Below are 13,350 nucleotides of genomic sequence, written 5' to 3'. Positions count from 1 at the left end.
GCTCAGACTTTATCTCTGGGTTATGCCGTGCTCTAAGCAAAATACAAGAGGCATGCTGTCACTCTGAGTCAAACCAAATGAACAGGTCAGCCTGTAGCAACCCAGGGCTTCAGAAACAATAAGCTGCAGCATCCACTGTGGTGCTGCAACACCCACTGGCCCTAAAATTGCCTCTGGGAGGCAGAAAGCATGGACACGGTTCAATATTCCTGTGGTTGTGCTATGGAGCGGGGAGTTCTGGTGGAATTCATGTTCAGTTGATGATGGCATCAAACAGAGGGCAGAAGCAAGCTCTTATCCAGCCAGAGGAGGGGGAGAGGAACGAGGGAAGGCTCACATTTTGGGGGCAGTGTTGGCGTGCCCAAGTGGTGCAACGAAGAAGGGAAATTGGTGCCTTAATAGGGTTATAACAAGGGGAGACTTGAGCCTGTTTGGATGAGGATGAGCAAAGGTGTCTGTTACTGCTGGGTTGGAGATGTATGTGATTAAGTGACCTTGATGCTCTGCTTACAGGAACCACCACCAAGGAAGTGCTTTATTCTGCACAATGCCTCTTTGACAAAGAGAGAACTCAGAAAAGTGCCCTAACTGCAGGCAGAGTCCACAGAAAGATAATTACGCTGCAAAGCCAACGCTGAAATAAACGCTTTATTGGATTAGCAGAGCAGCGAGTTACTGCCCATCCGTCTCTCACTCTCTAAGCTGAACTGCACAGGGAGTGACCTTATTTAATCCCTTTAAGCTGGTTATTGATCACATTCGTAGTCGTACTTTGAAAACAAAACCTGCAAAGCAAAAAAAAAAGTCGTTTTTCTGATGTTCTTTGTTTTTTCTTTCTTTTCTCTTTTTCCCCCCTCTTTCGTGTCCGTGTGTGTGTGTGCAGCACTTTTTGAGCCTTCTCTGTGCTAAATGGTTTTGTTCTCCTTTCGAAGTGCACCCGCTGAGATTGCGGATTTGCTTTGGAGAGCTCCGGTGCCCCTTCCCTTTAGCTAGCCGCTTCTGGCCTGGGCTTGGGAACCGTGTTGGAGGGTAGATCTGGAGATGATCCGAATGAGTAACAGCCTCGGAGATGTTTGGATCTGAGGAGCTGGTCTAAAGAAATGTTGTGTTTCCTTTAGCAGAGGCAAGAAGTATGGTTCAGTGTTGCAAAAAAAAACAAAGGGGGAAAAAAAAAGGGGGGGAACGGACCTGTTGAACACTAAGAGGAGCCCAGCACATGTACTGCAGATCTGTTGGCACCAACAAATCGGTGTTAGCAGCTCCTGTAAAATAGTACCTGAAACACGATAGGTCTTGCCCTATACTTACCAGAGGAAATCACTATGATTACTGTTGTCAGAAACCATTGACTTTCTAATGGCAGTGGCTTTATGCATGTGTCATAAAACTAGGCTGCAGAGAGGTGGATGTGGTTACGTGGAGAGCTGGCTCAGTGCACATGGATGCCCCAAATCCTTTCCGGGCACGTGCTACGTGCTCGAGCTAGGGAGAAAACCCTGCAGGAGGATCCCAGCAGGTACCTGCCTGCTTGCAGTAGTTCACCATTACCATTTCTGCCTCCTCTTGTGGTCAGCTGAACCGACAGCATTTGAGCCTTGTTGGTAGGAATACTCCTAAAAGTGAATGTCTTAATATTGGACGCAGGAGCCTTTAAAATGAATTTTAAATTTATTCAGCCAGGGTTTATTCCAGAAGCATTTGTGTGCTCATGCAGCCAGGGAAGAAGAATGAGGCTATAGGATATATTCACAAAGGCTAATTTTAGCCTGGTGAGCTTAATCTCCCAAGGCTCCCTCTGTAGCCACTGGAGAGAGATGGGAGCCCTGTTTCGTTCTTCCAACATGCACCTTAGAGGAACTTTACTTTTTTTTTTCCCTCCATTGATTATAGAGAGGGCTTGAGAAAGTTTGACCCAATACCTTGCGTGAAATATTCTCTGCGCGTCCTAGCAGGGTGTAAGAGCTGGATTGTCAGTGCCTAGAGAAGAAAGGAATTGGAAAGAGATAATGACTGCATTAAAATAGGAGCAGATTTGGATTGCCCTTCACCTGGGAGCATTTCATGTTGGAAGCAGTGCTCCTACTCTTTGGGCTGTCCATGGTGTAAAGCACTTTTCAATAAAGGGTAGCAAAGTCCAGGCTCTGCTGAACACACCAGATGAGTCCGTGAGCTGTTTGTGGATATTTAGGAAGCAGAAAAAGCTAAATTAAATGAATGCATTATTCACTGTGGTTATTTCATTAGCTACCCTTTCATACCTACATGCACCAATATAAACCTGCTACGGAAGTTCAATATATTAGCAACCTCAAGCCCCTAACTAGAACAAATTAGAATATAAACGTACCCACATCTGTGCCTACTGCTTACAATTTTCTGCATAAATGCACCCAACAGCAGTTACAGTTGTGTGTTATAGTGGTCTTTTGGCCAATTCTTTGTGATTCAGTGTCATTCATGTTTTTTCTGGTATAGTTTTCCATCAAATTCCTCCAATCAATCTACTTTCTTTTTGCTGCCTATCTCTGCCTCTCTCTGTCTCTCTGCTTATCTGTTCTATGTGGCTTATAGGTCTGGGGATGGACCGTGATTTTTTTAAGGGTCATGCACTTAATGCCTCTCAAGACCCACTTTATCTTTGGTTCAGCCATTGTCCTCACTGGATTTACACCATCCTTCCTGGAAGATATGAATCTATTGACACAAGAGCTAATTTTCTCTGTGTCTCAAGACTGAAAGTTGCTGTGGACTACCTTAGTTACTTAGTCATTATTCTGCAAGGGAGTAATGGCTTATGTCACTGTAACTAACTAATTAAAAGACCAATCAATAGCCACTTAAAAGTAAGCTCAATGACCACTAGGACCACTGATAATGCTGTGTTGGTGTTCATGGGAGTTTCCTTTTTGCAGGGAGACTGAAAACAAAGCCATAAAAGTTAGGAAACGATCTGTCAAGTGTCCTGATCTCTCTCCCAGCCAGGGTAGGGCTGTAAAATCCCAAGGTCTGGTACTTCCAGAGACCACCAAAGAGTGGCCGACCTGCTGTCCTTCAGCAGCGATGTTCATGCCTACTCTGATAATAGGCACTGCGTGTAGGTCTGTAGGATGTTTTGCAGACTCCTGCCCATGTTCTGAGCCAGATCTGATGTGGAGGTCATGTACCTGCGCAAAGCACACAAACTAGTAAATTCTGGGAAGAAAAAGGACCAATGACAAGCTCATGCAGCTTCTGGGCTCCCAAGTAAGAGCTGGCTTGTCGGCTGTGTGGGTTCACACATACCAGCTTCCAAAAATCATGTAGGCATGCCCTACCCTGATCCCTGAAGTGCCCTATACCAATAGCCCACGATAGCCTGTCTTTGTTGTTGATCCCATCCAGCAAAAGAGGGAGCAACCCACATGAGCAAGACTCACGGTTCAACCCAAAGAGGTTTTCAGCTCCAAAACAAAACCCGAGAGAAGAAACGTCTCGAAAGGAGTCAGCCTGTCCACCTCCCTTCAGGGCAGGTTGATGGGCTGACAAAACACCCGAGCTCATGTTCAACCTCAAGGACATAAACAGCAGATCCATGTGCATGTCCTTCGTCATGGATTAAGCCACCAAAGAGCATCCCCTGGTGTTGGCGGCTGCCATGTGGGTGTCCCCACCAAGGTGAAGAGCAGCACACAAGGGGCAGTGGAGGAAATGTCCTACCTATCCCTCTCATTGCTGTAGGAAAGAAGCTAAGCACAGTCCCCACAGCCCTACTTCTTGCCTTCTACTGTACAACCCTGCCACCTTTTTTGTTTTGGAGCAAAAAGGCCAGGAGGGAAATGAGCAATTCCTCAAAAAACAAAACCAAAAGAAAACAAACCAAAAGAAGGAGGTGGAGACTGGGAGAGCAGTACTGGCTTCTCTTCCATGGGTGCCAGAGAGAGACACCCTGAATCTGGCAAAACTTTCACCAACACAGTTCCACCCTCTCCAGCGGCACCAACACGTCTCTGAATCGTACATTTCCCCATTTCCCGCATCTGGAGTGGTACAGATGAGAGAGTTTTATTCCTGCCTGTCTTTCATTTCTCTTTTCAAACTGGGTATGGTTGGTTGGTTCCCTTTCTTCTTCCTTCCTTCCTTCCTTCCTTTCTTTCTTTCTTTCTTTCTTTCTTTCTTTCTTTCTTTCTTTCTTTCTTTCTTTCTTTTGGCTTCTCTTTCCCTTTCCTTTCTACGTTTGTGTTCATGAGCAAAGTGTTTTGTTTTGTTTCAGTCTTTTGGTTTTAATTGCAGTCAGATGGCAGTGCCCCTTTACGGCATGACGCTCAAATGTTCCAAGTGTGGAGTAGTTTCTTCCGCTGAAGTTTCGGCCACAGCCACCAGTAACGCCATGTTAGTTCCTCTAATTTCAACTTCTTTTCTTTCTTTCTTTCCACTTTCTTTTTTTTTTTTTTTAGTTATTATTATTGCCCTCTTTCATTTCCCCCCTCCCTCACCAGCCCGTTTGTTTTCTCTCCCATCTCCCTGCCCACCTCCCCACATCCCCACCTCTCCCCAACCTCATTGTGTGGGCCAGGAGTAGTGTAGGGCTCCTGCAATGTCCTTGGAGCAAGAGCTGAGGGGCTGGGTCCTGAAAAGCATTTAACGACATGCCTAGCTTTAAGCATGTGAGCAGCCCATGGAAGACATTTGCTCAAAGTTGGATTTACGTTTAACGCCCCCGTTCAATTTACTTGGATTTGCAGACTTAAAGGTGTGGTTCCCATTAATTTTGGTGCTAGACTGGGGCTTCAAACTCCAGTTTTGTCAAACACTTAAGCATGTGCTTGAGTTTTTTACTACAGTGAGTAAATATACACTGGGTATGATTTAAGTGACCTGGGGAACCACCTCTAAGTGTTTACTTTTTTTCTCTTCTAAAGGGCTAGAGTTAAGTTTAAAACCTCATAGGGCTGCCGTTCTGATTTGATAGGTGTTTACTGCCTCTTTTGGACCCCTAAAAGCACTTGGAATTAGTTCTCAAAATCTAAAAGTGTTTCATAGCTCTGAGTTACAAAAGTCAAATGCTGTTAAATCTCTTCTTAGATGCAACTGGAGTTAGTCAAAAAAAAATTAAATTATGAAAATGTCAGAGCTTTGTTCTGCTGGAGAAATTGTTGCTATTGTTGGCTTTTCTCCCAAAGGTTAAGGTAGGAGGGAGAGCGATGAGGAAAGGTTTGTCTTTCCTCCTTCCCTTTCTGAAATGTTATCTACATCCTTACAATGTGATGCTATATTTTGATTTTGGTGGCTAAAGTAATATCTATATGTGATTTTGATGGCGAAAGTAGTATCTATGAAATGTGTGAAACAGTCTCCGAGTTAGACATTTTCAATTTGTAAAACTCCTACCTGTAAATAATCTGACCAAAAATAGACAGTTCAGAGCCAAATCTCAAAACGTGGCAATGCAAAACAAAATCAAAATGTGAAGTTTTCTCTTTTTTTTTTTTTTTTTGGAAAGAGACGTTTCTAGGAAATTCAGAAGAGATTAGGGAAAAATGCATATTTCTAGAAAATGGCCCACTGTTGTTAGAAAAAGAGAACATGCTATCACCTCTACTAAGAGCTAACAGTTTCTATTGGATGCAAAAACTAAACAAAATCTAATTTAGTTTTTGCTGCTGAACTTGTTTCCCTTTTGCAACAGTGCCGAGCTAAGATGCTGAGATGGCATCGGTCCAGGCACTCGTACCACGAGTCTGGAATTAGCAGGTCACTGTGTTTCGCTTTCCTGTCACTGCAGAGGAATGCTAACCCAGCAGAAACCTTACTATTAATAAAGTAGACCGTTAAATAGGAGAGGCTTTCAGTTCCTTGTAAATTCATTTCAAAAGTAAAGCGAACTCTAATCTTTCTTCCATACTGTCTGACATTGGTCTGTCATAAGTCATCTATTCTGATTCATCTTCAAATTAGAAAGTGGAGATATGAAATCCAGATCTCCTGCTTATCCTGCTTTTCTAATTTAAGTGGTTTGATAGAAAGTAGAGGGCCCTTGTAAAAGGATATGTCTTTTGTTTTCCCAGTCGATAGAATACCTTAGACAGTTAATGCCAATACCGGTTTTGTTGTCTATCCTGAGGTATCCTCTGCTCTTGTCCTTGCAAAAAGAGTGAATTATGCATGAATTAGTACACTCATCCCCTCCACTGACATTTTTGGTCCCCTTCACTCTGAAGCTGAACTCTTTCTGGTTTTCTTCCTCCAAATTCTTGTAAATGAGGTTGCCAGTAAGGCAAAGCCTTTACTGTGCTTCATGTCACTGCCACCATTCTGTCGGCCTTGATCCCAGACTCGGGCCAGCTTTACCATTCAGTTTTGGAGTCTTGCAGTATAAATCAGATGCTGTGAGGAATCCTGGCTCCTCTCTGTTGTTGAATTGGGCATAGCTGCTTGGCAGAGAGCAAACACATCAAGGATGTGCCTGTCTGGTTCCTTCTGGGGTTCCTCGGGCTCTCTCCAGTTCTCCTCCCATGGGTTTCAGAGGCTTATCTCTGAGCTAGTATGATGTGAAAGAATACAACTTTCTGTCTGTTTCCTTTGCATCTGGAAATCATAAAAGTTTTGAGTAGCCCTTAATGATAATATCTAAGAGAGAAGGGGTCAGGGAAGGGGATGTGTAACTGAGGGAGAACATGGTAAACTACTGATGGGAGAGCAGGTAGTGATTGTGACACAAGAGACAAAATATGTACTGGAAATTGTGCAATTTCTTGACTAGGGAAATGATAAAAAGGAAAGCTTTGGATGTCTATGACCTGTTAAGTGTAACCCAGATTTGACAGCTGTGGGATAGAAAAAAGCCTTCCCCTTTGAATGCTTTGGATGAGATCTGGGTTATATATCTTGCCATTGGACGACCTCTGTTCCCACATTTCTTTCCTTACAATTGTTGCTTGTACGGTAGCCTCAGCCTGTGAAATACTGCCTTGTAATTCATTTGTCTTTGCTACCTGTGAAAAATTTTGATCTGAGACAGGAATATATCTCAAGGACATGCCATTTCTTGGTATTGCTTTGAAAGGGGACAGCCACTGAAGATAGTGAGGACTGCTATGGAAGGAAGGAAGGAAGGAAGGAAGGAAGGAAGGAAGGAAGGAAGGAAGGAAGGAAGGAAGGAAGGAAGGAAGGAAGGAAGGAAGGAAGGAAGGAAGGAAGGAAGGAAGGAAGGAAGGAAGGAAGGAAGGAAGGAAGGAAGGAAGGAAGGAAGGAAGGAAGGAAGGAAGGAAGGAAGGAAGGAAGGAAGGAAGGAAGGAAGGAAGGAAGGAAGGAAGGAAGGAAGGAAGGAAGGAAGGAAGGAAGGAAGGAAGGAAGGAAGGAAAGGAAAGGAAAGGAAGGAAGAAAAGAAGGAAAGAAGGACTCTTATACATCACCCATCTTATGTCATCTGAGGCTCATGTGTCAGAGGGATTAAGGGGTCCCTTGTGTTAAGGGATTTTTCTTCGCTCAGACTCATTTCAGGAAGTCTTGGATGTCAGGTTTTTTGTCCAGTATTCTAGTTCAAGCACTAATGTGCATCACCCCTTCTGCGCGTGGCTGATTTTATGAAGGAGACTGTTCACCAGGAACAGTGTTGTTTGCATAGTTCAAGGAATTTGAAATTGGATTCTTAACCTGTGGACAATATTTAGCCCCTGCTGGTCCTTGGGAGGTCAAAGAACTATTTCCCTTACTGGAGGTGAATAATCAAGCAGTCTGCCTATACCTGTTTCATTCCCTGCCTAACTCAGAGGTGTTTAATCTCCTGTTCTCCTGGTCATATCATGCAGATTGCAGCAAGTGAGAGTAGAATCATTTTCTGGAGAAAATAGAAATGATGTCTTGTGTTTCTGTGCATGGGATCAGTATGCACAGTGGCCCCGCTTTGCTAGGTAAAGATTTCTTATCTTGGTTATACGGGCATTGAGTAAAAGGTAGTTCTCTGAACTATCCCTAAAATTGTGGAAACACTCAAGGTCTTGCTTTTAGGAATAACACAAGTTAGAGAAGGGTTAAAGCACAATATTTACAATCAAGTAAATGCTTGAACTGTGATTTTCCTGTAACAGAGCATCTGTGAGGCAGGAATTGCACATTTATCAGAGTAGTAGAGCCACCTTGTCTGCACACCATGTGGTGAGCCATCCCTCGTCTTGCGTGTTGAAGGCCAGAAACCATCTTCCTTTTCGGAGCTCTTCTCCAGAAATTGCTTTCTGAGTTCTAAAGTTATTTTTCCTTCTGCTGCTTCTTAAGCTTATTGTACTGGCTGCCCTGTCAGCCTTGAGTAATGAGAAGAATTGATTGCTTACATCTTTATAATGGCCCTTTACATCTTTGTTGGCATGTACTGTGTGTCCCCCTGGACTTGTCTTTTGTTAGGGCACAGGCCTCTTAATCTTTCCTCATGTAGATCTTTGTTTCCCAAATCCATTTTTTGCTCTTTCCATTGCTACTCTCCAAGTCCCATCAGTCCCATCAAGTCCCTGCCATTTAATTTTATCTTTTTTGCAAAGACGAAGACTCCCAAGGCTGCCAGCTAGCTAAAGAACAAAACCACTGCTAGCTTTTGATATTTTTGACCAAAGGCCACCATCTGCTTGCTGCCAGGGCTGGGTCTCCTGTGAGTTTAAGCCTTTGCCCTGCTAGATAAAGCTGTGGACACTTTTAATGTGTGCCCATGTTGTCACGTGGCATAGTAACTATACTTGGTTCAGTCCTGTTGAGTAATATTGTCACGCCATGGTCATCATGCAATAAGCCAACATCATGCTTCCATGGCACAATGTAATGATCTTCCCTTCATATTAGTTGTTCATGATGAGTGCTGTCATGTATGCAACAAATAAATCAGGGTAAATCAGTAGGATAAATGCCTTCTTCATCTGCCAGCCAAAGGGATTAGTCCTTTGTCCCAAGCAATACAAATCGTGGATTCATTGATCGTAGATAATCCATAATGAAGAGCTGTAAAGTCATCACAGTGTTGTTATATAACAAATCATCATTTTATTTCCTGTCACATGGCACCATAACGTGATGTTTCTTGGGTCCTATGAGATTTCCTGGTACCGTTTAAGAATTCCTCCTGCAAAAGGGGCAGACAGAAAAGTGGCAGAAGTGTGAGTTCTGCTATGAATTCAGTTCACGGCAGGTAGAATTAAGGGCAATGTCACAGGGAAACCACTTATCTTTCCCTGAGTTTTCTTTTAAAATTTCAGTCTAGATATGATTTTTTTTTAATGGAACTTTTTTTGAATTTAATATTTCAAAGGCTAAGCAGAGCTCTGAAAGTGAAATTAGAGTAAGTTATAGTGCTATGACCCATTGCCATCTGCCTCCTGAGAAAAAAGATTATGCATTAAATGTCAAGCAACATTTCCATAACATTTGTAAGGGATGAATATTGTTGAGAAGGCATCTGCAAGATGAATCACAAAGAAAGCAGAAAGTCAGGCCATACTCTTAGCTGGTGTAAGACAGAACTTAACTCGGAATAATTCTGATTTATGCCAGCTGAATATTTGGCATAATATTATTTTAATCATCTGAGTTGGAAGTGTGATGTGAGCAGTGCTGCTCTGAAGGTTGTTTACGCTGGAAGCAATAGGGAAGTTCACCAGGATGTCTTGACTCTGAAGAGTTGAACAGTTTGTGCATGTTGAGAAACTCAGGACATGGGGCTAGGGAAGACTGAATCCAACATAAAGAAGCAGGAGCTGTGAAGGTTCCCCCCATAGTTAGAGAATGTTGCATCAGTGTTGTGGGTAGCAAATTCAGACTGACACAGCACCTGGTTAAAGCAGAGTGCTTGCATAATCTGTTGGAGCAGGGTTTGAAGCCAATGGGTTGAAGTCTAACGTGTTGCTAGAGAAAATTAGAATTTACCTCTTCAGCAGCATCCTTTGCAAACCAAAATCCACATCTAATCTTGAATCCAGATCCAAATCATTGTCAATCTGATGTTGCAGTTCTTTTCAAGAATGGAAAACCCCATGCAAATTTAGATCTCTGGTTCAAACCCATGCTTAGGGTTCAAATCCATTCTCAGATGTGGTTTCTGTTTGCATTTCAGTGATAGTAACGTACACATCTGTATGTATTAAGAGTGTGCTGGGTGACCAGGTAGTTCCAGAAAATCGAGTTCTTTGGTACAGACCTTCTCTAGCAGCCTCTATTGACTGTCCTGGTTTTGGGCAATCAAACTGCAGACTGCTACTGGAATGAGTTCCTTTACCAAGCCGTTCATCGGGCATCTTGTGTTTGCTGATCCTTGCATGGAAGACACATCTGGAGAGGCATGTTATGGAGCAAACCTCATCTCTCCATTTGGCTTTTCTACACCTTTGATTTATTTGCTGAACTTACTTAGCCAGTTTTATTAATGCACCATTGCAAATGATAGCAATGAAAGATTTCACTTACTTCAGTATAATGAACCATATTTCAGGGAGCTGGGAGAGTAGAATACAAACATCTGTTTGGCAGTTGTTTGGTTGGTTGAGGGTTGTCTTTGGCTGCTGGTTCTTTTCTTAATAATGCTTTAAAATTATAGCTTCTGTTGGACATTAAAGTTGAGTTTATCCTATATAAAATTACAGTATATCTACATTATATCTGGCCCTTACCTTACAAGGAAGCCTCATAATGCTTAGTTTAGTTGAAAAGATTTTATGGCATTTAACGGCTCCCTGAGGGAAATCACATTGATTAAAAACACCACTGAGGAACACATCTGAGTCTGAAAAGGTTGTAGAAATATTTGCGATCATAGTACCATTATGATTACAAAAATAACCCATCGCTTCAGTATGTGGTCATTGCAGCAGAACTGATGTAACAGTCCTTGAAAAACTCTTTAGGGTGTTACATCCTGATGTCCGTACCCGTGTCCAGGCTCCAGCTTTGTTCAGGTAAAACTCTCACTGAGGTCTGTGAGAGTGGTACCTGGATAACCAGCAAGTAAACATTAAAATCTTGATCATATATCAGAAAATGGTAAGCAAGTCCCATGTAAGTACTGTAAACCGTGTGTCACAACATCTGTCCTGTAATTTATTGTGTTACCTGTATATGTTTGTTAGTGAGTAGCTTGAGGTTTTCTACTCTGGAAATCCTGAAGCTCAACTTGTTGCTCAGTCTGTCAATAGGTCTACTCTTATTTGTTAGATATAAGCTCACAAAGCAATTCTTCTGGTACTCTTGGTGCACCAGCGCTGCCAAATACATAGGACAATAGACAGCCTAAAAATCTCCATTGCTGTTAAAATTGTTTGGGATGCTTTTGGTGAGAGAGCTGAATGGCCGAATAGCCCATGGAAACAGAGCTGCCTTCTCATTTCTAGAGCCACCAGCCATAGAAAAGATGGAGGTTCATGTGACAATGCTAACACTGCAGGAAGTTTTTGGTCCTGTGAATTAATAAGTGGCTTGAATCTTCAAGGAGTCCCCCAAGAATAAAGTTATTTGCAATACTTGCTAAAGATAGAAGCAACTGCAGTTCTTTTCAAAGCATTCGGATGGGCAGATCACACAAGAAAACTGAATTTTTTCTGTTGAAAGATGATCTGAGTTACATATCAGCTCCCGTGATGCTTATTGTTGTGGAATTGTAGGGACCATCAGCTACAGGGTAAGGGAGCAACAGCAAAAGATCAGTCTTCACATCAGTTCTATGCTTGTCTGCTTTAGTCACGTGAAACTGTGACACGTCCCCACCTGTTGGTGTCTTCCATGTGCTCTGGAAGTCCAAATGTCTGTAGCCTGAGTACTAATAGCCATCGTGACAAACCAGCCTCTGCTGTAACTGTTCCCCTTCCCTCTGGCAACCCACAGTGACTGTATTTTTTCTCCCCTCCTTGGGAAACGCCACCCTTGTGGTGTAGTGACGTAGAGCGGGAAGGGCGCAAAAGGGGGAGTGAGGTATCTGCATCCTTCCTCCCCACCTCAAGTTTTATGCATGATTGCACCATCGGCTAGTAGTCCCTCCTGTAGAAACTGTGTGTCACCTGTTTCGGTAGCGTGAGTGTTGCAAAGCATCTTCCTGCTTCCCTGTGCCAGGGGCTCAGAAGACATCTAGTCACAAGTACGCATTTGCTGGAGAAGTCTTCTGAAGCCCCATGGGATCAGGAGGCTGAATTAGCATCCCACGTGGGAGCAGGGGAGGTTGACGTGGAGCTGAATTCTCTTTTCCTCTCCCTTAACAGGGCATCCCTTTGGAGCTCCTGCGTTGTCCTGCCTCTCCTGGCTCTCACCTGGATGTCTGCAGTTCTGGCAATCACAGATCGGCGGTCGGCGCTCTTCCAGATCCTTTTTGCTGTCTTTGACTCATTGGAGGGCTTTGTCATCGTGATGGTCCATTGTATCCTTAGGAGGGAGGTGAGCAGAATGACTAGTTCTCTTTAATATAACCAATGAACTTCCTACAGAAAATGTCTGAAAAATGCCCACTCAGCCTGGTAGCTTTTCTAATCCTAACAGCTTTTGCCTTCATGTAGGCAGTGCCCAAAGAAATGACTGTGACATTATCAGTCAGAAGATGGGAAGCAAGAAAGAATGAATCAATGGTTGTTATGCCAAGTGTCCTGTAGAGTAGAATTTGGGGGACGCTCTTAGACTCACTTTTTTTCTAGCTCAAATGCCAGGTTTTGCTTGCTAAACACCAAAATTCTCTTTAAGGTTTTCATAAATGACTTGGTTGTAGGACTGGAAGGTGTTCTGAGTAAGTCTGCAGATGATAATAAACTGGGAGGAGGTGTTGATTCCCTTGAGGGTATAGAGGCCTTGCAAAGAGATCTCAACAAATTAGAGATGGGCAATCACCAACAACATGAAGTTTAATGAGAGCAAGTGCTGGATTCTGCACCTGGGAAGGGGCAACCCTGGCTGTATGTACAGACTGGGGGACAAGAGCCTGGAGAGCAGCCCCACAGAGAGGGATCTGGGGGTTTTGGTTCATGGCAAGTTGAATATGAGCCAGCATTGTGCCCTGGCAGCCACAAGGGCCAACTGTTGTACCATGGGGTAAAACTCAAGCACGGCACTGCTAGCTGGGTGAGGGAAGGGATTGTCCCACTCTGCTCTGTTGCTGGTGTGGCCTCACCTCAAGCACTGTGTGCAGTTTGGAACACCACAAAATAAGGACATAAAACTATTAGAGAGTGCCCAAAGGAGGGCTACAAAGATTGTGAAGGGTCTGGAGGGGAAGACATATGAGGAGCAGCTGAGGGCCCTTGGTTTGTTCAGCCCAGAGCAGAGCAGGCCGAGGGGAGGCCTCATGGCGGCCTGCAGCTCCCTCACGAGGGGAGCGGAGGGGCAGGCACTGAGCTCTGCTCTCTGGGGACAGCGACAGGACCC

General features: G+C 43.7%; 1 protein-coding gene across 4 annotated transcripts in view; it reads left to right on the top strand.

Annotated features, from left to right (window-relative positions):
• Window positions 1-13,350, top strand: part of ADGRB1 (adhesion G protein-coupled receptor B1) — a 259,845-nt gene that overhangs the window by 221,792 nt on the left and 24,703 nt on the right. For 3 of the 4 annotated variants that reach the window (XM_083825567.1, XM_083825569.1, XM_083825566.1), the window contains 2 exons: window positions 4,270-4,368; window positions 12,201-12,372. In XM_083825567.1, coding sequence (XP_083681693.1) covers window positions 4,270-4,368; window positions 12,201-12,372 — 271 coding nt within the window. The remainder of the gene's footprint in view (window positions 1-4,269; window positions 4,369-12,200; window positions 12,373-13,350) is intronic. The other variant, XM_083825568.1, reaches the window with a different exon arrangement.

This window comes from Anser anser (assembly GCF_964211835.1).
Source record: "Anser anser genome assembly, chromosome: 2".
NCBI classification, from domain to species: Eukaryota; Metazoa; Chordata; class Aves; order Anseriformes; family Anatidae; genus Anser; species Anser anser.
The sequence above is the reverse complement of the archived record's forward strand: the minus strand, read 5'-3'. Positions and strand labels throughout refer to the sequence as shown.